This window comes from Truncatella angustata, assembly GCF_020726525.1.
Source record: "Truncatella angustata strain MPI-SDFR-AT-0073 chromosome Unknown BKA67scaffold_2, whole genome shotgun sequence".
NCBI lineage: Eukaryota > Fungi > Ascomycota > Sordariomycetes > Amphisphaeriales > Sporocadaceae > Truncatella > Truncatella angustata.
Genome location: NW_025763382.1, coordinates 4,232,809 through 4,257,579, shown reverse-complemented (window position 1 = coordinate 4,257,579; position 24,771 = coordinate 4,232,809). Strand labels below are relative to the sequence as shown.

Genomic DNA, 24,771 nt, shown 5'->3' with positions numbered 1-24,771 from the left:
TAGTAAGTTTTATGCCTCATCTCCTTTCCCCTTGGCCGCAATTGCAAAAAGACAGAGAGCAGAGAGGCAGGCGCGCGTGCCACCCTTTCTTCGAACTGTCTGTGTCCGTGTCTGGTGTCTCTCTGTGTCCTCAATTTCACCCGATTCAGCCTTCTTGACATCCGGCCCACTTCCCAACCACAACGGTCGCTGTTGACTGCTACATACTGTATCCTCTTCTCAAATACCGCGTCAGTATACGCCATCTTGTTTCTGCGGCAGCCTAGCAACGCACTCCAAGACGTTCGAGATCTTGGGGAACACCAGTGCGCTCCAGCAGACTCACGTTATCTGTCCTGAGCTAAAATCCGCTGCCTGCGCTGCTTGTTACCACATAAATTTACAAGCAGCACCACGTTCATTTTAACCCAGGACAACTCGTCATTCTTGCCCCTCAATCATCGCGGGAACAATAAAAAAAACCACCCCATTCTTTCTCTCTCGTCTCACCCATCGACGAATCGCTATCTCAACCACCCAAGACTAACATTAGTCTTTCTCTACCAGATAATAGACGCCCGCTCTCACCCGAGCCTAATAAATCAAAACACCACCTAGTCGCGCATCCACACCAAAGTCGCAATCATGGGTCTCTCAATCTCCAAGTTGTTCGACAAGCTATGGGGGAAGAAGGAGATGAGAATTCTGATGGTCGGTCTCGACGCTGCCGGAAAGACCACCATCCTCTACAAGCTCAAGCTCGGTGAAATCGTCACGACCATCCCCACCATTGGTATGTCGCAGTCTTTGCAGCCCGCCTAGACCGAGTTCGCATCTCTCCGGTTGCCCCCTCGTTCTCGATATATCATATCAGGCTAACCGCTCCCTCCCTCCCCAACAGGTTTCAACGTCGAGACTGTCGAGTACAAGAACATCCAGTTCACCGTATGGGATGTCGGCGGTCAAGACAAGATCCGTCCTCTCTGGAGACACTACTTCCAGAACACCCAGGGTATCATCTTCGTTGTTGACAGCAACGATCGCGACCGTATCATCGAGGCCCGCGAGGAATTGCAGCGCATGCTCAACGAGGATGAGCTCCGGGATGCCATTCTCCTGGTCTTTGCCAACAAGCAAGATTTGCCCGTATGTCGTTACCGCCCCTGAATTTTTTCAATCATCTCATACTGACGATAACATAGAACGCCATGAACGCTGCTGAGATTACCGACAAGCTCGGCCTCCACAGCTTGAGACAGCGTGCCTGGGTAAGCCCCCTTTCCCGGCATTTTAACAAGCCTTTGATCGCTAACGCTGCCAACAGTACATCCAATCTACTTGCGCTACTTCCGGAGATGGTCTGTACGAGGGTCTCGAGTGGCTCGCCACCACCCTCCGCAAGGCCGGACACTCGTAAAGGTGCAGCAAACAGTAGTAGTAGACGTCCGCCAAATATCCCCCGATACGCGTCCCGGGTTTTCCTCTTGGCTTCAAAGGTTGGTTGCATCTGGCAATCTTGTCCTATGGAGCAACGTTATAGTCCATAAATCACGAATCCATCTTTCTCCATACCCCACAGTCTTCCCTCTCTCTAGTGGGTTTTCCCACGTGAATCCGCTCACTCGGCAAAGCAAGCTCTCCTGGTCTGCATCGTGTTTGGTTTTGGAACGGGGGAGAGGAGGGCGTACAGGATGGGAATTTGTACGATTTAAATCTTATGGAAAGCAAAAGAGTAACTTTTTTTTTCCTGCTTGGGTTCTTATTGCATGTGTGGGGGTGGGCGTGCTTGCGGTTCAATAGATGCTCTTTCATGCATGTTCGTCGTTGAAAATCTGTTGAGCTGCTTTCTGCAAAATATCCTCTTCTTGCGATATACGTATCATGTCTCTCGTGTCCCAGCCCAGTAGCGGGTATCAGAAATGCTGCAAATTCGTCACGACGAGGCTGATTGGTATACACTACCCTACACACTACACAAAGACCCCTATTAAGTTTCTGGCTCTGGGGTGTTTCAAGAGCCACGTTTGAATATGTATCTCTAAAGCATAACGCCAACTCTATTCATCACGAACAAGCATGTCCCTGCAGGTTTCTCCCAGGTCGTTGGAACCTTTTGGCGTAAACGACCCTAAGATGGGTGCTGGTTGGATAAAGCATAAAGGTAACCAACACGCATGGAGGCAATACAACAGAACCGGCGTCTCATGTGATTATTGACCGGCATCCCGGCCATGGTGATCAATACTGTCTGTCCGGGCTCACGTACTTACCTGGAATGTTATCAGTCCGGGTTGATAACGAAATAAATACTGGTTACATTGCTCTATGAGCCAAGTGTCCGCTAATCGTTCCATTGTCATTCTCGTGACATTCTATCAACATTTCGGAGCTCCACCCCCGCTATCGGTGTGATCGACGGTAACTATCGGCCTTGGGCCAATACCACATGCCGAATCAGCTTTGTCTCTTGTAGGATTCACTTTACACACTTTTTTTCAATTGAACATCGCTACGACTTGGCATTTTATAAGCAGTTGGAACAACCAATTGAGCAGAATGAAGCTGTCCAGAGCTTTCATCAGGGGCCGCAAGGTCACATCCACGCTTCCAGCCCCACGATCGCAGGGTCTTATTCAGCTATCCCGAGCTCTCTCAACAAGCAGCACTCAAGCTCCTCTTGCCACACAACGACAGCTTATCCATGCCGTTGCCCACCCCAATGGCCTACAACAGATCCAGAAGAGGCAGTACGCCTCTTCGCCCCCCGAAGCAAATGAATCCTTGAGCAAGACAGCCCTCTACGACCTTCACGTCGCCCACGGCGCCAAGATGGTTCCGTTTGGCGGGTTCCATATGCCCGTGCAGTACTCCTCGCTGTCCGTCTCGGCCTCGCACCACTTTACCCGCTCCCACGCCTCACTTTTCGACGTTGGCCACATGGTGCAGCACCGGTTCTCTGGGCCGGGCGCCACCGATTTCCTACAAAAGATCACCCCGGCCTCGCTCAAGAGCTTGCCCAAGCACCAGAGTACGCTGTCGACACTGCTGTGGCCCGGCACCGGAGGCATCGTCGACGACACGATCGTGACGAAGCTCGACGAGGGCCTGTTCTACGTCGTCACCAACGCGGCGTGCCGCGACAAGGATCTCGGATACCTGAACGAGCAGCTGAGCAAGTGGGAGAAAGACGGCGGCGGGAAGATCGAGCACGAGGTCCTCGACGGCTGGGGTCTGATTGCCCTGCAGGGGCCGCTGTCCGAGGAGATCCTGGCGTCTGTTGTGCTGGTTCCTGAGGATGCCAAGCTGAAGGAGCTGTACTTTGGGCAGTCCCGCTTCGTCATGCTCAGGGTCCGCGGCCGCGAGCTGAGCAATCCTGTCCTGGTGAGCAGGGGCGGCTACACGGGCGAGGACGGCTTCGAGATCTCGATTCATCCCGACGACACCGTGGCCGTCACGGAGGCGCTGCTCGAGAGCGCAGGGCCCAGCAAGCTGCAGCTTGCCGGTCTAGGAGCTAGGGATAGTCTGAGGTTGGAGGCCGGCATGTGTCTCTACGGTCATGATCTGGATGACACGACAACACCTGTCGAGGCGGCGCTGAGCTGGGTCATCGGCAAGGATCGCAGATCGCCTGATGCCTTCCACGGCGCCGAGGTCATCATCCCGCAGCTTACCCCCAAGAGCAAGGGCGGAAGTGGTGTGGAGCGGCGGAGAGTCGGACTAGTGGTTGAAGGCGCGCCCGCAAGAGAGGGTGCCGAGATTGTGGATGGGGAGGGAAACAAGATCGGTGTCATCACGAGCGGGTGCCCGAGCCCGACCCTGGGCAAGAACATCGCCATGGGATACATCAAGGACGGACTGCACAAGAGCGGAACCGAGGTCAAGGTGAAGGTCAGGGGCAGAGAGAGGAAGGCCGTCGTATCAAAGATGCCTTTTGTGCCTAGCAAGTACTGGAAGGGCACTGCTCCCGCGTGAGGTGTTCCTCGGATGGCGAAAGCATTTTGCGAATTAACTTAAAATAGCGATATCCTTCAACAAGTACTTGGGGGTGAATACGGCGTTAGGAAATGTATGTTACTCAACATAGGGTTCAAAATATTACAGTATGCCTAATCGGATATGGATTGGAAATAAACAATCGTGTCGGATCAATATTCCCTGAAGTTCTCCCCGGGTCCGATCCTTGGAGCCTGTATAGACTCTGTTCTGCCAGGAGTCCTCTATGCAACCAACCGTGACCCGATCTATGCGAGGCTCAGGGCGTACATCCTGATAACCTCTACTCTACACAAACATTTGAGGCACCAATGCTCCGACCTCGTAACCCCTGGAGCGCCAAGACCACCGCGCCAGGAAAACATGAACCATATCAGGCGAAATCTTGCTCGCTCACCCAAGGCAGTATCTTAAGGTTTGGCATTCCGAAGAGAAGCCTACTTAAGGCCAAACAAAACGGAAGTTGTTAACACTCCACGAAGCCACAGGTCACAGTGGCGTAGTGGTTTTCTGCTCTCCTAAGAATCAGTACCATTATCTGAATATCCTTATCTCCTGGCTGAGCCGCCCTCCCTCAGCCAACCTCCTTTTTTCTTCGTCCTTGTACAAGTTGGGCGTGCGATTTCGTAAGGTATCTCCACGACGACTTTCAGTTTTTTGTTTCTTCTGGGGGGAAGGGGGTTTCTTTTTATGCCGGAGTACTTTGCACCCGACTACAACTCAGGTCCACAAGCTTTGGTTTTTCAGTGGACGCCTATCCAGATTATTTACTGCGTATCCATCTTTGACCTTTTTTGTACAATCAGGAGCTTTAGTAATGAATTCGCTAGAGAGTTCTAGGACCGCATCCTTTGAAAGAGGAAGTGGTGGGCTTGCGCCTATGCCTACTTCTGTAGCAACTTAGATAGTTCGTCTATGTTGACCTGTAATATATGTATCCTGCTCATCCGGTTATTGCAGTAAAGATCGAAGGCCCCCATTTCACTTGATCATGTAAATGCAGTGGTTGTATAGGCGATATAAACAGTACTGTTTAACGTCTAGGAGACAAAAGACTATAAAAGCACTCGAATGAGTGATTATATTAGCAATGGCTGCGTTCCAAAGTTGGGAGAGACCTACAACAGCACAGGAGAGAGACTCTCGCCCCTTGGCTGTTATTATCAGCTGCTGGTATGCTCCACCAATCAAGTCTAGGATGAGGGTGCGACTTTCTTTACACCGAATTGAGCTCTTTGTTTCCAAACGGCGAAGAAGAAGAAGGACAGGGAAGACAGTACACCAGGATTTCCGCAGTCTTGGATGCAGCCACGCTAACTAGATGGTTGACAGACTCGTAGGACTATGGTTGCCACCTCATTATCTGGGTGATTGTCACAGGACAAGAGAAATGGCTGGCTTTGAACAGTATCGCTCTTGCATGTTTTGCGCATCTTCCCTTTCAAGGAAAGTAAGACATACTTGAACTTAAATCAAGATTCACACTTTGTGGATATTCAATGTCAATAGGACCATTTGATGGTCCCCTGGTCTCCTATTCCAATTCAAACTCTGTTATGATTGTCAACATATTACTCGCTAGTAATTTAAGAAGGACGAAAGCCTTTCGAACAATGATATCGCGAAAGAATAATATTATATATGCCAGTCTAGTCTCTTGTCACAATGTAAATGTTGCTCCCAAGAAGAAGGAACCATCTATTGGCCAGAACGACTTCTAGCAGGAAGTTTGTACTATTACCCAGGATGGGTTTCTAATATTCATTGAGACAAGGTCGTAAGCCCAGTTGCATACCACTGTTTCGCCAACAAAATGACCTGTGATCATATGCTCAGGGGTGAGTGGATGGTTGGAAATGAGATATTGAGGGATTGTACATACACTCACATATAGCCGTTGGAGATTCGCGTGGGAAATACAATACATAAAATTGTCTCTATTAACTCGGTATTTTGCCCTCACTTCTTGGCTAGCTTTTAGAATTCCTCAACATCTCATTTCCAACCATCCACTCACCCCCAAGCACGTGTACGGTCGAACACCGACAACAAGGCTGGTGGGCTGTGACAGCAACTTTATAACTGAAGGTCTCTGGATAACCTTCACCTGGTCCTATATAACCAGTGTCATATTATCCAACGAATTGCACACATGGTCAAAGCAAGCTTTTCGTTAGAAATTTACTTGGCGAATGTAATCCAAAAACATCAGCATCTGGGTGAGACTTCACAACTCGAGGGCGGGTACATGTTAGGCAAGGATCTAACAAATGTGATTGTCAGTTAGGGGGGTCAGGGGATACTGATATATAACAGTGTGACGCTGCAGATATGACCTGTTGCACTCTACAAAACAATACTTAGTATTATCTCCTAGCTCACCAGGTTGCAAAATATGTAGAACTAGTGTTCGTGGTCCTGGACAATTTACAAGTAAGTTGGGACTGAACTATTCCAAAGATCTCAGGCAAATTCCATGAAGACAACAACCGATGTCTCTGGTTGGTTGGGCTCAGCAGTGCGGGAGCCGATTGACTCTTCAGCCAGTGTGGTTATTAGCTGTAAGCCCGAGAAGTGTGCGGCGTGACCAAAGCATACAAGCTTATCAACTAGCAGACGAGGCCCTATGATGCTGTATTCGAGTGCTCGTGGCGGTTCACCACGTCACGTTGAGGTGTATGAGCTTCGTGTGTGTACTTGACTCGAAAACCATGACAATGCTTGATGATGACGTTCTTACAAGCCTTGTGCCCCAGCTCGACAATCGGTAGTTTGATCAGTGAGTACGAGTCAGTCGTTATTGATCAGGCGTTAGAGCATAAATCATCTTGTCTAATCCAATATGTGCTCGCATCTCGCATCTCTCCTCATCTCGTGCGCAGAAAATTGTTGTTGTACTTATAGATGGGAATTATATAAAAAATACTGAAGAGCGCTTCTCGGAGCATTAACCCATGTAGGGGTTGTGCAATGAGCTTTGAGTATTTGAAGGCCAAATCGGCGATTGGCACCTGTTTGAGCTTCGACTTCGGGGGCTTTTCGCCCCAAAGATCGTGTTTCAGCTTTGCAGCTGAATAGAAAAGGCCGCCATAAGAATGATGTGCCTAACTTTTTCAGTGCGTGCATATAACATTTTCTTGCACACATCGACTGTTTGGTTGTGATACTCGCATCTAATTGCCCCATGTATCTGTCGTGCTGTGGGACTGTAAGCACTTTCTTCTGAATAGCACGCTATGAGCAGTAGACCCATGTGGATGCAAAGCCCGGCCTCGAGTATGCTCTTGGACATTGCTTTTTACGGCCATTTGTCACTCCCGTGTATCATGCTCAAGAGATGAGCGGTGAATAGCTGGAGTGTCCTGCCTGTTTCGTTATTGTCCTATCGGGGAGCACAGTTGTGCCGATGTGATTATCGTGACATTAATTACCTACAACGGTGTTGTTACCGGACGCACGTTAGTGGGTTCCGCCTGTAGGGCCCGGAATGCAATCCGAACCGTGCCGAAACTATGGCGAGAAGAGAAAGGAAGAAAAAAAAACCCAGATGCCCTCGTGATCATGTTGCGGTGTGCAGCGCCCACTATCTAAGCGTCTGTTACGTCGCAACCGATCCCTTGCTATAATGCAGCAGATTCTGGAAGTCACACAACGAACTGATGGCGCATGAGCAAGATGATATCGTGAAGCTGATGCTCGTGCATACTGCAAGTAGACCCTATAGGGCTAAATAAAGTGACAGCGAGTGACCACGCGGACTGTACTTGCGTGGCCACTAGAATGGTGCATCTACACTATTTGTCCGACACAGGAGCGCTGATGAAGCCTCCATGGCACAGAAAAAGCTGCTGGTGAACAATTTTCCGGTTTCATTCCACTCCAGATTTCGTCACGGCTATTACCACGGCCAAAGTATTACCAATTTATCCGAGGAATGGTAAAACATGTTCATTAGTCGAAGCGATTTTATGCGTTCAATCCTGTCTTGAGGATATGATCCTCTGAATCATTCAGGCTGGTCCTTGTTCTGTACTCGAATTACTATGAGCGCCGTCCTGGTGAGCGTTGTAAGAGTATACGGGCCAATATTCGTACGAACATGGTTGCAATCTGTCCGGCACCCCCATCACGTCAGAATTTCCCCTTTTTTCTCCCATTCCAATTTTCTTGCCCGTGGGAGAAACCCACACACCACGTTTGACTCCACATTCTACCAACCAAATGGAAACAATGAACGAAGGTTCGAAGTCGCTCATCTGCGGATCACTCGGTCGAGACTCCACACATTGTCCTCTGCCCCCCACGCCGCAATTTCATCATTTCTCTACACACTACGGAGTGCAGCTACTATACGCTTTTCCGGTTGCGATTTGTTCCTTCTACCATGTTCCGCCACACGCGGATACGTTGTCATTGCAACCCATATACATACTGCACTTTGCATGGAGACCAGTCTGTTTCTCAGAGAAGCAAAACGCCGCAAGGTGTCGCGCTCGTGTCCAGCCATGAATCGTCGATGTCACTTACATCCCACTTCCCCATACAGGAGTACTAGTTCAAACTAAAAGCCCCAAGACTATTTGCTGAGTTACAGGGCCCACCCGCCCTGACGGTTCGCGATCCACAGCAAGGAATCCGACATCCGCTGATTTCAGCTTACACGAACTCGCTAAGTTGAGGCAGTCCGAACATGTCACGTCTCTATCCTTTTCTAGGTCAAGTCGACCAGTTGGGCATTGTACACAGTACTCAGTGTCGAATGAGCGTTGCACACTATAGTGTAAGTATGTAGTTGCAATTAAAGGACTCTACTGATGCTAGAAGGCTATCTGAGGGATGGCTACAGAACCTCTATTAGTGTGGCTGTAATGCTCGAGTTGTTGCTTTGACCCCGTATATTAGCCGGTTCTCCTTGTTCTCGAGGCGTGTGCATCGGTGGTGTTTCCTTGAGAGAAAGGTGCCCCCTTGTACCTGACCCGGTGTCATCATCCATCGTCCATCGTCCATCCCCTCAGTCTTGTGGACCGAGCCGTCAGAAGTCCTTCAACGGCTCCTAATTGGCTCCCCGACCCCTGAGACTTGCCCTCTTCGACGTTTGAGGGCACGACATTGGGCTTCAGGATCAAAGTTCAACCCGCGAAAAGCAAAGCTTCCAGCCGGGCACCTGGAATAACTGGAAAACTAGTCTAGGGTGGGTGTCCTTGCACTCTATTTAAATCGGCAAATTTTTTACCTCATCACGCTCACCACGGGGCATTCACCCGGGACCCATTTGTCAATTGCCCCAATAGCCTATTGCAAGGCTCTGACATCAGGCATAAAACCGTCATGGGCCGCGCCTTCCAGCTTTGAGTGTTTGTCCTTGGTTTTGCGATTGCAAATTTCTTGACGCTGTGCCAAACTTTCTATCTTGTTATCCTTGTATATCCATAGCAAATTCAATAGGCGCAGCTTTTTTTTCTCATCCTGGGAATTCACCATCGCTCTACCGTGCTTTGCAACAGTTTGCGACCCTCCCGTCACTTGCGCATAGTCACTCTTACACTGTCTCATTCCGCAAAACGCGCAGGCATTCTTGACAGGCAGCGGTCCTCCTTCCTTTCTTTTGGTACATATAAATAGACAGCCAAAATGCTTTCATACGACAACCCAGTTTCGAGCCCGACAAAGATGAACAAGCCAACGACTGCTGGCCGGAGTGCAAAGCCCATTACCAACGCTACTATGACGCATGCACCACACGTATCAGTCACTGCTGCGCAGAAGGGCAACGCCGGACCCAGACATCACCACATCTGGCTAGTGACGGGTCCTGCTGGTTGTGGTAAGAGCACAGTCGCCGCGCATCTTTCGGAGAGCTTAGGATTCCCATACTTGGAGGGCGATGAGGTAAGAGAGATACAACCTTCTCCCCACGCATTAGCTCATCGGCTACTATAGTACCACCCAAAAGCCAACATTGACAAAATGGCCGCCGGCATCCCACTTACAGACTCGGATCGATGGGATTGGCTGACCGAGTTGCGCGAGGCCTCTCTCAGAAAGCTGGCGGATGGTGCCGACGGTGTAGTGCTCACATGTTCAGCTCTCAAGCGCAAGTACCGCGATGTCATTAGAGTGGCACCCTATTACTCTCACGACGTCGTCCTGCACTTTGTTTACCTACATGCGCCAGAGGAGGTGCTCCTGCAGCGCGTCGGTGCCAGACAAGGCCACTACATGGGCGCAAACATGGTGCACAGCCAATTCTCCATCCTCGAGCCCCCCACTGCCGAGGAGACCGATGTCATCAGTGTCGATGTAAGCGGAAGTGAGCACGAAGTCCAACAGGAGGCCCTCAGCAAAGTTCTTCAGGCCATGGAGGAGCAAGCCTAGGCGGCATCACTAATGACAAGTTTCATACTGGCTGCTTCACCTGAGAGCACAGACCGGCCAATATCTGCACTTGTTCAAGAAGTGGGCATCACTATATGCGCCGCGGTGACAGCTGTGCTCTTTGGTAAAATCGCATCACTCATGGTCCTTGGAGTCATTGGACTTGCATTTCTAGCGATTATGGCATTTAAATTTTAGGTCGTCGGGGGGGGGTTTGCTACATTTCATTTTATTTCTTTTTCATCGTGGAGTCGGGGCGTTCAGCAAATATGGACGATTGCATGCGAATACCGATTACGTGCACAGGGCAGGGCGTTATGTGAGTATTGGTAAATAAAGGCAGGAACACTGGTTCTCGAGTTATAGAAGATGAGTGGCATCTTCGCCATTCACGCGAAGGTGGAACGGACTGGTGTCCAATACAAGGGGTCATTTCCATATTGCAGCAGTATTTTAGAGACATACAATACAACACATCCCTACAATAATCTTCAACGGACTACACGGACAGGCGGAATTCTTCACTGGCCTGTTCAAGATATTGGGCTTTAATGAGAGAAGACCGCATCATGCCTAGACATTTGACAGGAAAATAGAACCATACGAAAGAAGATGTCGCGTTCCCCAATTTGGCTACCCGCAGTCCCCAAATCCAGAAAGGTTTCCTTGCATCAGCACTAAAGACCGGCTGTCTCTTCCTATTCGACGGCACTTGAGACCGGTGTAGGCAAGAGAAACTCCAAGGTCAACGTGGTGATGATAGGTTCCCAGAATTATGGGAATTGCACCCCCGTTGGCGAGATGCAAATAAGGCGATGCTGCAGATATGATCTGTTGCGCCGAACAAACCAGTAATATTCTAGCCAAGCACGAGGGATACATGCACAACCCCGGATTTCCATGACACCGCCTACATATGTACGACGTCCTGACCCCACATGATGTGTAATTGCCAGTATCATTCATTATATCTGGGGAGCAGCTAAACGACTTCATGTGTGTAACAGTCCTGGTGTGGCTTGTCTGGATTCTATCATTTATGTCTACCGTATGACACATCAGATATTGGATCACATCCCCACGTTCCAATGCACATGCAGCCACACGTGTGCGAATCTGCGTGGTTGCTCACCAAGAACCCATCCAGCAGTCGACCGGGTGCTTGTCCCGACATAAGTTGTGAAGCAGACAGTCACAACCAAGAATTGTTCATGTGGATTACCTGGGCCCCTTGGCTGCCAGCGATTGCGCAAGGTAGAACTGGCTACCGCAGGTGCATAAGCATGGTGTCTGGTTCTTCTACAACCCTCCTCACGACCTCGGCGGCCCGCGCCATGGTCGCGCCATCGACGACACGGTGATCGGCGCTCCAGCTGAAGTTACAAACCTGCTTCTTGATCACCTCGTCGTTCTCGTCAAAGGCCGGCACCGTGCGGATCCTGCCGACGCCCAGAATGGCGACTTCCTTCTCCACGATGACGGGCGATAGATAGGTGCCGCCGATGTTGCCGATGTTAGACACCGTGATGGTGCCGCCACTGAGGTCCTGCGGAAATAACTTGCCGGCGTTTGCTGCTGCCTGCAGCCGCGCGAGCTCCGAAGCAATGGAAAGGATGTTTCGAGACGCAACGTTCTTGATGACCGGAACCAGCAACCCGGACGGTGTGTCCATGGCGATGCCGATGTTGTGCTGGCTTCGGTGCACGAGGCTCGGCTTTCGCGTCGTGCTGTCGATGTCCACTCTCGCGTTGAGGACTGGGTACTGATATATCGCCAGCGAGACGGCTTTGATGATAAAGGGGAGGTAGGAAAGTTTTGCTATGTCGCCTTCAGGAGATGACGCCAGGACCTTGTTGAGACGGGTCCGAAGCGCATGAATTTGGGAAAAGTCGATCTCGTCAGTGTATAGGAAGTGTGGAATATTGAGCGAGCGTGTCATGGCCTTGAACATCTGTGCTTGAACATTTGTGAGCTGGACACTTGTTTCTGACTGCGCGGCAGTGTCAGTTTCTGCCGGTGGTTGCGTTGAATAAGGTGCCCGGGACGCTGAGGCAGTGCTGCCAGACTTGCGGGTTTCAACGAATTTGTATATATCCTCTTTTAGCACACGACCATCTTTACCCGTGCCTTGTACGTCCATGATATCCACGTCGAGTTCTTTCAATAGGTGCCTCACTGCAGGCGTAGCAAGAGAAGCATGTTTGCCATTCGATTTCTTTGATGCTTCCGCCTCGCCTGCGGCGGCCAAATTCACCTCCGAGCTGGTAGTCTCGATCTTTTGGCTCTCGGGTGGCTTACTCAGACTCTCGGTATTGAGTGGTTCTGATGACCCCCCCTGGCCTTGCGAGGGCCCCGGCGCCGTCAATGCCTCCAGGTCTTCTTTTTTGGCGTCTCCTTGTATGTCAATGTCTACGAAGGGCTTGCCGACTTTGGCCATGTCACCCGCATCATAGTGCAGCTTCTTGACGACACCCGCAAAGCGACTTGTGATCTCGACGGAGGCTTTGTCGCTCTGTACCTCGCACAACGGAGAGAATTCTTCCACCCGCGCCTCAGGCTCGACGAACCATTGTATGATCTCGCACTCGACAATTCCTACAAGGTGGTGGGGCGTGTAAGTGATACGTCAATTGCAACATAGAATTACACAGTCGTGACCAACCTTCACCGATATCTGCGAGTAGGACCGGCTTCACCACTTGCATCCTCTGGCTTGTGTGGAATCCGTGTCTCGGTATGCGGTAAGCGCCCCGGGCTCCCTGGTTGAGGGAGCGGGACAGGCCCTTGTATAGACGCCATTGAGAGCGGACGACGCGTGAACTCGGCTGAAGAAACATTTCAACGTATGTATAAATCACCGGCTGTGTATTTCCACCGCATGTCTCGAGCAATCAGACTACATGGCGAGGAGAAATTCTTACTCTCAACGGCTTCGGCATAAGGAATGCTGCGGTCAAAACGATACGGCACAAACCGCCTGATTACATGAGGAAGGCCGTATGACGCTGGAATCCCCCGCTATAACCGCTACAAGCCGAAATCTGGGGAAGGCCGCCGGGAACCGCTACAGTATGCAATCGATCAACCTAGCGCTAGCTGCTGAGGATTGATAACGATAGCCATGAGGGCAGAGGGATAGCGATTAGGGGTAGCGATAGCGATTAGGGGTAAGCAAGTGGGTCGACGGGAGTTTGGAGTCGATAGGCTAGAAATTGGAGAAGACGCCTTGGAAAAACCCGAGCTGTCCTGGAAAACTTTTTGGCGGTAGCTTTTGGTGAGAGTTTGAGGGTACTAGATCAGAACCACAAACGAACCAAAACACTGTACAACACACCCTGTACCATACGCTACTAATACAAGCCTTCCCATCATGGAGGCCTTCAAGATGCCTTTCCGTAGGAGACCGCAGCTTCTCTGCCTCCTCTGCCAACGGCGATCCTTTAGCACGTCTTACCGGCTGGCAGAGCAAGCTCAGAAAGCTGCAACGAAACCTTCGTTCAAGAAGGTCGCCACACCCGCCGCAGCGCCCGCAGAAGCTCCTGGCAAGTTCATCCCTGAAGCGCCGCTTGAAAATGCGCCCAGAGGTTACGGACCGCGAGTTGAAAAGTTCACACCAGTACCGCTGCCGCGGCCCATAGGCATGCCCTATCCGCCAGAACCGGGCCAGCACACTGGCCTTGACAATCGCTCCATCAGGCAGAGAAGAGACGATTTCGTGAACTGGGATAAGCATCTGGCCCGGCGTGAAGAGCTGTATGTCATCCTGCAACGACCCCTTCCCCCATTCAACACATCCCAACGCACAACTTCCATGATGAGAACAATTGGTCCGTGTTTCCGAGGAGCTTAAGACCCTCCAGATGGCGACAGACACAAGAGCACTCTGTGCAACTCTGATACTCGATTCCACATCCCCCATCGTTCTTCTTGCCTCAAGTGGGCTGGACAAGGAGCTAATGTGCAGCTGCTCATTATAGAAAAACCCAATTCCGTAAACCGTACTTCCGTGACTGGTCGAATCTTGAACTCCACAAGGGCAAGACATTCATCGCACCACCGAGACCCTTCAAAGGTGATCTGTCTCTTTGGTTCCCCAATATGCATGGAACTACGCTATTAAAAACAGACCGGTCCCCTCGCGACACGACGCCAGTCATGCAAGGCAAGGTCACAGTAGTGAGTCTATTTAGTGGCCAATGGGCCGAAGGTCAGGCGAAGAGTTTCGCCTCCGCAGAAAGCAACCCTGAGCTCCTGAGTCTGCTGGATGCGAACAAGGGCAAAGCCCAGCATGTCCGCATCAATGTTGAGGAAGACAGACTCAAGGCCTTCCTGATTAAGCTGTTCATGGGCAACCTCAGAAAGACCGTAGGAGAGGAGAACTGGGACAAGTACTTTGTGGTGCGGAGAGGCGTTTCCGAAGAAGTCAGAGAGGGCATCGGCATGCTGAACAGCAAAGTTGGCTATGTCTATCTCTTGGATAGCGAATGCAGGATACGCTGGGCTGGCAGCGGCTACGCCGAGGATCATGAGCGCACGGGCTTGGTGAAGGGCCTGCAAAGATTATTGGACGAGGAGAAGGGCCCGAAGAGGCCCAAAGCTCCTGCTGCGACAGCTGCACAGACGGCCTGAGCAGACGATTGATGTGAAGATATGTGTAACCTCTAATATGTATAACATGAATGATACCCGACTCAGATATAGAGTCATACCCTGGCAAAAGATTTCGCACATAATTTAAGCAGTCTTGCTCTCTTAGTATCCTTCCATGCCTTTTCTGTCGTGTTCGCAACACTCACGAGATGATCTCGCCTTTCGGACCCTTCCAGGTTCTCGTCCGGCTTTGAAACTGCCCAGAAAAGCCCTATAGTCACGATGATCAGATGGGCAGCGAGGCATGTGGCACCAGGTAGATTTAATTTATATCAGTGAAGACCTGCTTGACGCCATAGGATGATATATTTTCACTGATGGGATGGCTTTTTTTTGGGGGGGGGGAAGGGGGGGTTTCTCATGAGCAGGATAGTTTTATCTTGGTCGGCTGGGTGGTTGGAGTAATTGTCAGATGCAGGAGTTGCACTTTTCGAAATATTCTAGGGACAACTTTGCATCGTGTTCCGTGGCTTTTGTGGGCATGAAAACGACAAGCTGTGTATATGCACCCGTAGAACGTGCCGGGCAGTGACATGCATTCCATTCCATTCCATGACTTTGTTGGTATACCAGTACAAAAAAAATAAATAAAGACCAGATCCGTAACGCCCTGCAGAAGTGTAGTCCAGACAAGCTGTAAATCGATAGCGCAAGAGCGTAACGCCAGATATAATCAAACAATCGTCTCGCTCCGAAAAACAGTCGTGGCCGTGCTGTTCTGCTTAATGCCCCTCCAACCATACTACAAGAACCACCAGAAGACCAGGAAGCAGAAGGCAACGAAACTGCCCATGATGATTCCGTCCCTGCGCTTCCTGGCAGAGATCTTGCCGATCAAGGTATTCAAGCCGGGCACTTGGCTGGCGGCCATGGTGATCCTCCTGTTGATGTTGGCCAGCGTCTCCCTCTGCAGCGCGAAGTTCTCCTGGGTCGCATAGGCCTGGGACAGCACGCTGTCGACCATGTTGTGGCTGTTGTCGACCCTGTTGCGCTCCTCGAGCATGTAGTCGGCCTCGGCAGCCTCGGGGTTGCTGGCGCGGTACGCATCGATGTCGGAGCGCACGTTGCTCAGCAGGTTGGCGCGATCTCGGGCCTCGGAGATGGAAGATTTGATGCGGCGCAAATCACGACGGTGCTCGGCGAGCTTCTCACGCAGCAAGGAGAGGTTGTTCTGTTTCAGGGCGGAGGAAGTCAGGGTGGCTTCCGAGTCGAGCAGGCGGGTCAGCTGTGCGATGACGGTCTCTCGTTTCGATAGCAGGTCCTCCAGTTTTGCCTCTGTCTCCCTTTCCTCTGGGGTGGGCTTCGGCGGTATGGCTGAGAGTTGTGCGAATTGTGAATATGTATGGAACAGAGTATCGGTCTGGTATTAGAGGTCAGGGCTTGGCTTCAGCTGGGGGGGAGGACAAGCCGCTCGAACGTACCTGTGATTCTAAACTGCGGGCTTGTTGGCGCAGTTGAGCCCAGCCCTGGTTTCCTGTTGCTGCCATGGTGGTGGCCGGATGTGATGCACTGTCTGTGAAACAAGATCTTGGATCTCCGGGCGTGCTGATGCTTGACCTCCAGGGTGCTAGAGTGCAATGGTAGGCAGCCTCTTGTCGTAATACAAGCTCGAATGGTTGGCAAGAAGAAAGGTGTTGATCTGGCAAGACTAGACTCGACCTGACGGACGGGAGAGAGGTCTGGATTGGATGAAAAGAAGCTTGAAGACAAGGAATTTCAGTTTCAACTGCAGTTTTATTTCTTTTTGTCTCTGTGGCTTGCCTCAGGCTAAGATAATTTATGATTGATTTCAACTATATGGCTTGTAGTTCTGTTAATGGTCGTCGTCGTCAATGGTCAATGACATGATCATGGCAGTGATTCCCATCTTCTCATGGGTAGCTCGGCATGCGGCATGCAGGTTGCGGGTTACGGGTTACGTAGCGCTACAAGGTGATCACAGCCACGGTGATAACAGGTCTTGGCATGTGCTGCAGCTGAGGCGGCTGTAGCCGTTTGACGTCGTAGCTGATGCTCTGCAGTCGAACGTGGGCCATTGTGCATACGGACCGCGAAATATTTACTGCTGCTTTTACCTGCATAGGCAAAGCACAACATGAGAATAGGTGTCTTTGGAAATGGATTATCAGAGCAGTACAACTGGACTGTCCATGTAACTCGTGCGGTGCATCAGTGGCAGTTCTGTTGTTGTCATCTGATGCGCCCCGTAAGATGCATAAGTGGGAAGTCGCAGGGCGATTGGCCGTCCAGGTACCCGACGACTTATACTAACTAGCCAGTGAATCACATTCCCGTCATATGAAAGAATTCGTTTTGCTCAAGAATCGTTTTACTGCATCCTCTGGTATCCGCACCATCCTTTCTCCAAGATCCCATCTACACCCGCCCAGCTATGTCGCCATGTCTTCTGGTCCTGATCTCTGGAACCCTGACCGTGACAGCGATGCCTGGCTGATGCTGGTAGAGGTTTGCGTGAAGTACAACGTTGACCCTGAGTAAGTCATGGCCCCGTTACTTGCATTCCATGTCCCGGGCCAAGTCCAAGTCCGCTTGGGGGAAAAGGGAGCATAGTCTGGCCAATCGGACAACGGTTGCAAGTTTCCACCGTGCACTGCGTCTCTCTGCCTCAGCGCGCACGGGCCACCTTCTGGATGCCAACCCACAGAAACAAGAAAATCAACCCTAAGGGTCGAAAATTACTGACAGGGAAATTTTAGCTTGTCGACAACTGTCCCGCGCTTCAGAACTGAGAATCTCGAGTGTAAGCGACGCCTTCAGCACATCCTACGAACCGACAATCTTCACCGTCTACGCCGCCAACCGAAGAATCAAGATGGTAAGTTCATTGCTGCCATTGCTGCCCTTGAATCGATACGACGCCCAGCCGCCCCCGGATTGAATCCATCGTCAAGCTCCAATTCGCATCACTGCACCGATCAGATCACGCCACACCACACGACAGTTCATTCAATCCTCTCTTCCAGACCCCGATACCGCCTACAATTCCCATCACCGCGGTCAATTTCGAGCAGACAAACTGTGTTCCTGAGGCTAATCATGTCCTACCAACAGTCCACCTCGAAGGTCAAGGCCGGAGCCCTCTGGGGCAAGAGCAAGGAGGATCTGCTCAAGCAGTTGGGCGAGCTCAAGACCGACCTTGGTCAGCTCAGAATCCAGAAGATCAACTCCTCCGGTGCCAAGTTGAACAGAATGTACGTCTACATGTCCGAACTTCGCTTTCTCCTGTTCGGGCTCGGGCTAGGAGCGAACCAGACCGACCCGGCCTGATCCCGGCCTCGACTGAATGAGTGCACTTGGATGCTAACACCCTCCACAACAGCCACGACATCCGCAAGTCCATCGCCCGCGTTCTCACCGTCATCAACCTCAAGCAGCGCTCCCAGCTCCGCCTCTTCTACAAGAACAAGAAGTACTTGCCCTTGGATTTGCGCCCCAAGCAGACTCGCGCAATCCGAAGACGCTTGTCTCCTGCCGAGGCCGGCCAGGTTCTTGAGAAGACGAAGAAGCACAGCACCCACTTCCCTCAACGCAAGTACGCTGTCAAGGTACGCATCAACACCTCCCTAAACTCCCCCTCCGGCCAACGCCGCCGAGTGCTAACCAAATCACAGGCCAACTAAACTGGCTTTGTTTGTTTGTGAACTTGGGGAGGGCGAAGGGAATGTTTCATGGCTGGCTGGATGTAGATGAGGCGCGGCAACGGTTCCTAAAAAAGATGAAAAAGGGAATCTTCTGACTTTGCATGGCATCAACGGCTTTTCGGTTCATCAATGGTCATGGTGTTTACGAGGTCATTCTATACAGCCAAATGTAGCTGTCAATGAATCGCACACGTTGCGTTACGAATCACATCACGATACGTCCTGCTCGGCCACGGTGATCGGAGACGCTCTGGGACGTGAAAGGAGCTATCATGTCTGTTGAGACATGAACGCGCAATGGCTTTGTAGGACTGCCTCGCTGTGGCTCTATTGAATCAACTCTAACATGCAGCTCTGCCTTGGGACCCCACATTCAAGACCGGTGACTACATCCATCCTACGTAAAGATGTTAGAGAACAAGGCGTAACTCTTCGTGGTATTGCAACCAAAAAAAAAAAAAAAAAAAAAAAAAAAAACACGGGCCCCCGGCGGCGATCAACTGGTTGGAATTCGTGGTACTCCGAGTCGTTTCTCCCCTCCCTGCCTTACCATGCTTATCTACATGTGGAATGAACGAGCTTGTCTTCCCGCACCAACCGTCTTTTCGAGTCGTCCAGTGCGGTGATGGTGATTCGGAATCCCAGCATGGATCGTGCGGTCTCTGGTGAAGGTCGCAAAAAGGGAAGCCTTCCTCTCCAGCTGCTCACCCTCCACGCCCACCGGGGAACAAGTTTGACACGAACCTCATTTCCAGGCTTTTCGTCCCCATCAGATAGATGTATGAAGATTCTGCCCAAGATAGGGCTCCCGCTACTTGGAGCTAGTCTAGCACAACCTTTTCCCACGTTAGACCTGGCGTTTCCCACATCTCCATCACGGCATGCTTCGCAGTGGAACGTACAGAGTCTCGCGTTTTGCTGATCGCCTTTTGGCGGAACGAGCACATGTTCTCTGGTACTTCTTGCCAGAATGGAGACAACCCTACGGAAAAGCACCACGCATCGGACAGTTGCCTTGATGTAGCAGTCCGTTCGCAAACATACACGCTTACAGATTTGGTGACGAAGAGCTGTAGTTCGGTGCTGACGACACATCACCTCCTTGGGCGATTTACCTGTACATTGGTGGTGTATTCTAGACGCCATTATGTTCTAAAGCCACGGCACAGGGGGGGCTGAACCTCGGGCAAATACATGTGGCGAGCTTAGATAAGTAGCAGGAAGTCACCTATGCGGTGAGCACTGGGGGAAGTGGACTAGCCCGATACCATTTGACTCTGAGCTGGGCAGTCGGTAGACATACACGGCTATAGAATGTTCTGCTCGCCTCGATACTATCTCATGTCGTCGCTTTGTAAGAGGGTGAATGTTTCGCGGGTTTCTTCTACACATTTGCAGCATGTCGTTGAAAGTCTAAGAAAAGGGGATTCTGAAATATATATCGTTGATGTTCGCTAGATCGATCAGACCCTATGTGGCCCATCTGACACTGACCGACCAAATCACCATGTATGATCATGTCCATGCTTGATGTCTATCATCGTGCACTCATTCGTTTTCCCTCGGAACACCAGGAGCCCTCGAAACTCCGCATGCAAACATGAATAGAAAAATGGAAGAAGAAAAAAACAAGGAAAAGAAAACGCCAATGACTTAGACCACCTAACACGCCATTTCCGCCCTTGACCACAATACCTGGCCTTCCTGAAAGTTTTGTTCCACTAGGGTATCATGAAAATATGTCATGCTGTTGCTTGCTCCTATGCTCAATATTATTGCGTATGTCATTTGTAAACACCGCCGGGCGCTTCGGTTTTTTTCTATTTGCCTTTTTCTTTCTTTCTTGTTTGAGTAAGTTGATCACATCTGCAGAGTTGTAGCTTCGAGATCAATTCAGACGGCAGCACTGTGTTGCCCATTCCGACAGCCCCGACGATGCTGCTTGCTATTTCGAGGCGACAATATGGCAAGCAAGAATATCGCCGTTGGGTAGTCGGCGGGAGCGCTCCGGGTCATAGTGAGCTTATAAGTTGAAAAACCCTCGGTCCATGCGCTGGCGCCATTTGAAGCAGCTTTTCTGACTCGACAGTAATCTTATTATCATGGGGTCTGTCAAAATCTCGGAAATGCAAGTTGACGTGCTGAGACCGGGAGGGTTCTGTCAGAAGAATATATGCCGCTTTGCCTGACGACGCGAAATCAGCCAAGTATGGAAGGAGATGGGGATACGAGACGCCTCGTTGGACCGCAAGCAACCATGCGAATATGTACAGATTTGGGTCGGGCTTCTCTTAGTAAAGTACTCAGTTCTGTGGGAACTCATACATCGAGAAACTGTTCGTTGACGATATGTAGACAGTCGGCCTCAAGATCATCTTCCGGTATCGAAGGCTCTAGAACACGACCCTTGCCCTTCTCCTTCTCTCGATCATGCTTCTGTTGGTGCCGCCGAAGTTGGTCAACACGGATGAATGATCTCGGACAATGCGTGCACTTGAACTTGTAGTCCGCGTTGTGGATCTTTCGATGCTTCGATAGGTTCGACGATTCGCAAAACGACTTGCCGCAAATCTCACAGGTTAGTGGCTTCTCGCCTGTGTGGGTGCGCTTGTGCATAGCTGAGGAGACGTTAGCATTGGTCCAAAACTAAGGGCATGATCACAACAAGATGAACTCACTAAGGGCGCTCTTTTGCTTGAACGCTTTATCGCAACCGGCGTAGTCACACTTGTATGGCCTCTCCCCAGTGTGGATGCGAATATGCTGGTCCAATGCCTGCTGCGCTGAGAAACTCTCTTTGCAGTGCGGACACTTGAACGGTTTGACTGAGAGGGGCCAGTCAGCAAGGCAAACACTATCGCTTCCATCGTGGAAGGCAAGAACTTACATGAGGTATGAGTGGAAATATGACGCCGAAGCTTGTTGCGCGAAGCGAAGACTTGATCGTCTTTGCGAGAACATCCCTCCCATAAGCATATGTATTTTGTCTTGCTAGACATCTGTCCCACGTGGTCTTTTCCTAGATGTGTATGAAGGTCTTCATTACACTGGAACGTTTCACCGCATATATGGGCATGGATGTCTCCCTTGCTTTTAACGAGCCAACGGCACACGTGCTGTCCTGATGCATCTTTGGAACCAGAGGAAGAAAGACTAGGCCTGTGAGACATGGGACTTGTGGCATGATCGGCCGTTAGGGTTGGAGTTTCTATTGTCGACGCAACTTCGGTATCTCCATGGATGAACTGATCACTGTCGAATGATCCGAGGAAAGCATGATGCTGCTGCTGCTGCTGCGAGGGAGCTGCTGGATCCTTCAGATGTCGCAATGTTATCGCGACATCATGTTCTGCAATTGTGTGGTTGCAGGCCGGATTGTGAGAAAAGGGACCATGTCCCGGATATTGATGAAAGTTCCAATCACCGCCAAAGTCTTGGGTCCAACCCATGGAGTCAAAAGCTGACGCCGACGGTGGGCTGGTTAAACATAGAGTATCATCGCAAGTGTCCCCCAGATCAGCGCAAGCTTCACCATGGCATATGACATCTCCATCGCAGAGATCCTCACAGCTCGCATCAGCGCAGCTGGGATCGGTACAACATGCTCCCTCAGAGCAGGTCATTACTGACCTGCAATCTCCCGAAACGCAATCGTTGACGACATCGCATTGGGACATGGTGCAAATGCCGGGAGCATTGAGAGGGGTAGAGTAGTGCTGGCCATTATTAAGCGGGTGATTCATGTATCTTGCGGCATGGTTGACAGGAAACTTGAACTCCGAGTCAACGGGAAAGTAAGCGTGTGCTTGATGGAAGTGTTGTGCAGGCGGTTGCAGGAATGGTGCTTCGGTCACGTAAGGAAATGAGCACAATGATGTCGTGAACCGTTGCCGGGGATGTGGTGCTGCTGGGAATGTGCCTCGTGGAAGACCTTGAGCGTTGTAACTGCCAGGACATTGGTCCACACAAGAGTCGTCGTGCGAGGTGTGGGACACCTGCAGAGTAGAAGGTTCCACGGTGTTGTCGAAGGCGAAAGCAGCTAGGAAATCACTACCAAAATCCGCAGCATCATGACAGGTAGAATCGTGACTGTGGCTGTGACTGCCAGTCCCTGAGTGTAGGTATTTATCCACGGAATTAACCGCTGTCAAGCTGTCGTACCCAAGATGTGAGTGGCCATTGTGATCGACCGGGCCGTCCATTTTTTATAGATGGACTACCACTACCGACCTTGAGGGACCATATGGATGACAAGTCGAGAGTCGCCTTGGGTTTCAAGTCCCACGGGCCCTATCCTGGCTGAAGAGTAGACAGCGACGCAAGTCCACTCTATTCGTCTCTTGGGAAATCCAAGCAGCAGCACCGCAGGATTGCTTAGTTGGCCCGCGCACAATAGGTGAAATGGATGTATGACCCCAGACGAATCGAAACGTCACTCTGGAACAAGGTCGGGTCGGGCAAATAGCCACGAGATTGGGAGACACAAAGTTTATCAGCCTCAAGGGAATTTTCGGGTACCCGTTGCGCAGAACTGGATTTTGCTTTGCTTAGCCTGATAAAGTGAGACTGAGGGGTTCTTCTGGGTCTCGATGGCCCAGGAAAGATCGCCGAATGAATGTAGTGGTTCATGTGCCACCGGGCGCAAGCATTGGCACGTTTTCAATGCTTGAGAACCTTGATGGCCACCTCAACTCGGGAGGCATCACGACAACCCCGTCAGTCACTCGCGCCAGCCTTACTTGGGCCTTAAACTATGACACCGAGACGAATAATGTCCTGAACTGAGCCGCTAAGCCGGTAACGAGCGATGCACGCTTGGATATTGCGGCTCAACGAGTGGTTGATTTTGATGGTACAATGGGCTCCGGCCCCAGGATGGTGTGGACATTGGCCATCAAGGTGTCAGAAGTCGCCGTTTTTGGAAATAACTTGGTGGTTGGCGCTTCGGAGCCAGTTGTCCGCCAGCTGGCCCCTCCATCGTGAGTGTTGTTTATTCGGCATAGACCACCCTTGCAACGGCCGCATTTTGACCATGTTCTCAGACATCAGTCCTATCTTCCTTTTGTCTGTCTATTTGCCCCCTGCATCTGGGACTCGGTAGGTTTGGAGGTCTGGCACCTTCCTTAATCATGCATCTGTGTGGATTGCGTATAATTCCGCTTGATACGTTACGCCTACAGTATGGTCATGGTCATTGTCATTGATGATATATCTTTTGCTACCCAACAGCCTATATCCGTATTCTTCTGTCGATTACCATGATGTTATACTGATGTTCTAGTCATTCATGTTACTGGCTGGGAGCCTTGCCAGACTATTCAGGACGCCGAGCATCTTGGCACTGTCAACATGCCAATCTGCGGCCCATACAGAGACTGCCTTCGACCTTGATTGCAACATATCAAAACCGTATAACCTTCTCCAAATGGGCTTGGTGTGCTGCTCAAAGTGGAAGGTCGCATGAGGTTTACTATACGTTAGTGTGAACTTATTTCATCTCTCGTGACGTGATTGTCCTAGCTCTATGGATCTGTACACCAAGTTAGAATATTTCGCGACGGCCCATGATTCGATACGAACCGTCACAACAGAAAGACACTCATAACAACCAGTTCTTGAACATCCATGTTCACTCCGGGAGGCTCCAAGCGATATCAGTATGATGATATCCGTTGGCGTCTCCTTTACACGGTCTTCAAGCTCTCAGTTCTTGCCGTCCCTTTTGGAAGCCACAGACAATCCGCCTTTTGGTGAAGGACGACTAGTCTAGAACCTTGATATAGAAACTGAACAAAACAACATGTTACGTTTTCTTACGAGACCGTATTGACAGCTTCTTGCACACATGAAATCAAGCTGCTGATATACCGAGATCCATACCATTTTCTCCCATAATGCTCATCCACTACATAACTAGTGACAGGTCCTAGTTTCCCAACACCTGAAAATGACATTGATCTGTCAACTGTGTTATAACGAAACCATGTACCGCCTAGGCTTGTTAGTTTTGAGGACAGACATTGCCAACCTCAGTAGTATCGTGAAGCAACTAGATACCGGGCTAGGATCGCCTTGACTCTGTTTTTTGTAGTAGCTAGAGTCCCCTTGCTAA

General features: G+C 50.7%; 8 protein-coding genes across 8 annotated transcripts; 5 read left to right on the top strand and 3 right to left on the bottom strand.

Annotated features, from left to right (window-relative positions):
- Nucleotides 1–624: 624 nt before the first annotated feature.
- Nucleotides 625–1,396, top strand: BKA67DRAFT_532702 (ADP-ribosylation factor; the record flags this gene model as incomplete). The annotated part of the gene is made up of 4 exons (XM_046099571.1): nt 625–772; nt 881–1,125; nt 1,182–1,247; nt 1,304–1,396. 4 exons carry the CDS (start codon nt 625–627, stop codon nt 1,394–1,396), a joined length of 552 nt encoding a protein of 183 aa, XP_045961728.1.
- Nucleotides 1,397–2,055: 659 nt separating this feature from the next.
- On the top strand, nt 2,056–3,951 carry BKA67DRAFT_590959 (uncharacterized protein; the record flags this gene model as incomplete). Its single annotated transcript, XM_046104652.1, has 2 exons — nt 2,056–2,140; nt 2,750–3,951. The coding sequence occupies 2 exons, from the start codon at nt 2,056–2,058 to the stop codon at nt 3,949–3,951; spliced, it is 1,287 nt and encodes a 428-aa protein (XP_045961727.1).
- A 5,652-nt stretch (nt 3,952–9,603) lies between these two features.
- Nucleotides 9,604–10,347, top strand: BKA67DRAFT_655760 (P-loop containing nucleoside triphosphate hydrolase protein; the record flags this gene model as incomplete). The annotated part of the gene is made up of 2 exons (XM_046106820.1): nt 9,604–9,861; nt 9,913–10,347. The coding sequence occupies 2 exons, from the start codon at nt 9,604–9,606 to the stop codon at nt 10,345–10,347; spliced, it is 693 nt and encodes a 230-aa protein (XP_045961726.1).
- Nucleotides 10,348–11,611: 1,264 nt separating this feature from the next.
- On the bottom strand, nt 11,612–13,052 carry BKA67DRAFT_590957 (2-oxoacid dehydrogenases acyltransferase-domain-containing protein; the record flags this gene model as incomplete). The annotated part of the gene is made up of 2 exons (XM_046104651.1): nt 11,612–12,942; nt 13,010–13,052. 2 exons carry the CDS (start codon nt 13,050–13,052, stop codon nt 11,612–11,614), a joined length of 1,374 nt encoding a protein of 457 aa, XP_045961725.1.
- Nucleotides 13,053–13,467: 415 nt separating this feature from the next.
- On the top strand, nt 13,468–15,073 carry BKA67DRAFT_555422 (ATP10 protein-domain-containing protein). Its single transcript, XM_046102078.1, has 2 exons — nt 13,468–14,100; nt 14,325–15,073. The coding sequence occupies exons 1-2, from the start codon at nt 13,718–13,720 to the stop codon at nt 14,974–14,976; spliced, it is 1,035 nt and encodes a 344-aa protein (XP_045961724.1). The 5' UTR covers nt 13,468–13,717; the 3' UTR covers nt 14,977–15,073.
- A 666-nt stretch (nt 15,074–15,739) lies between these two features.
- BKA67DRAFT_655757 (vesicle transport V-SNARE protein) lies at nt 15,740–16,484 on the bottom strand (the record flags this gene model as incomplete). The annotated part of the gene is made up of 2 exons (XM_046106819.1): nt 15,740–16,357; nt 16,419–16,484. 2 exons carry the CDS (start codon nt 16,482–16,484, stop codon nt 15,740–15,742), a joined length of 684 nt encoding a protein of 227 aa, XP_045961723.1.
- A 913-nt stretch (nt 16,485–17,397) lies between these two features.
- Nucleotides 17,398–18,638, top strand: BKA67DRAFT_655756 (ribosomal L29 protein-domain-containing protein; the record flags this gene model as incomplete). Its single annotated transcript, XM_046106818.1, has 5 exons — nt 17,398–17,492; nt 17,758–17,833; nt 18,070–18,209; nt 18,338–18,563; nt 18,630–18,638. The coding sequence occupies 5 exons, from the start codon at nt 17,398–17,400 to the stop codon at nt 18,636–18,638; spliced, it is 546 nt and encodes a 181-aa protein (XP_045961722.1).
- A 2,340-nt stretch (nt 18,639–20,978) lies between these two features.
- On the bottom strand, nt 20,979–22,861 carry BKA67DRAFT_655755 (uncharacterized protein; the record flags this gene model as incomplete). Its single annotated transcript, XM_046106817.1, has 3 exons — nt 20,979–21,277; nt 21,338–21,484; nt 21,547–22,861. The coding sequence occupies 3 exons, from the start codon at nt 22,859–22,861 to the stop codon at nt 20,979–20,981; spliced, it is 1,761 nt and encodes a 586-aa protein (XP_045961721.1).
- Nucleotides 22,862–24,771: the final 1,910 nt, after the last annotated feature.

Excerpts from the sequence above, each read along its gene's own strand:
- BKA67DRAFT_555422 (XM_046102078.1), top strand. The coding sequence starts at position 13,718 with ATGGAGGCCTTCAAGATGCCTTTCCGTAGGAGACCGCAGCTTCTCTGC. Across the intron at positions 14,101-14,324 it reads CTGGCCCGGCGTGAAGAGCT|AAAAACCCAATTCCGTAAAC; the intron begins GTATGTCATCCT and ends TGCTCATTATAG.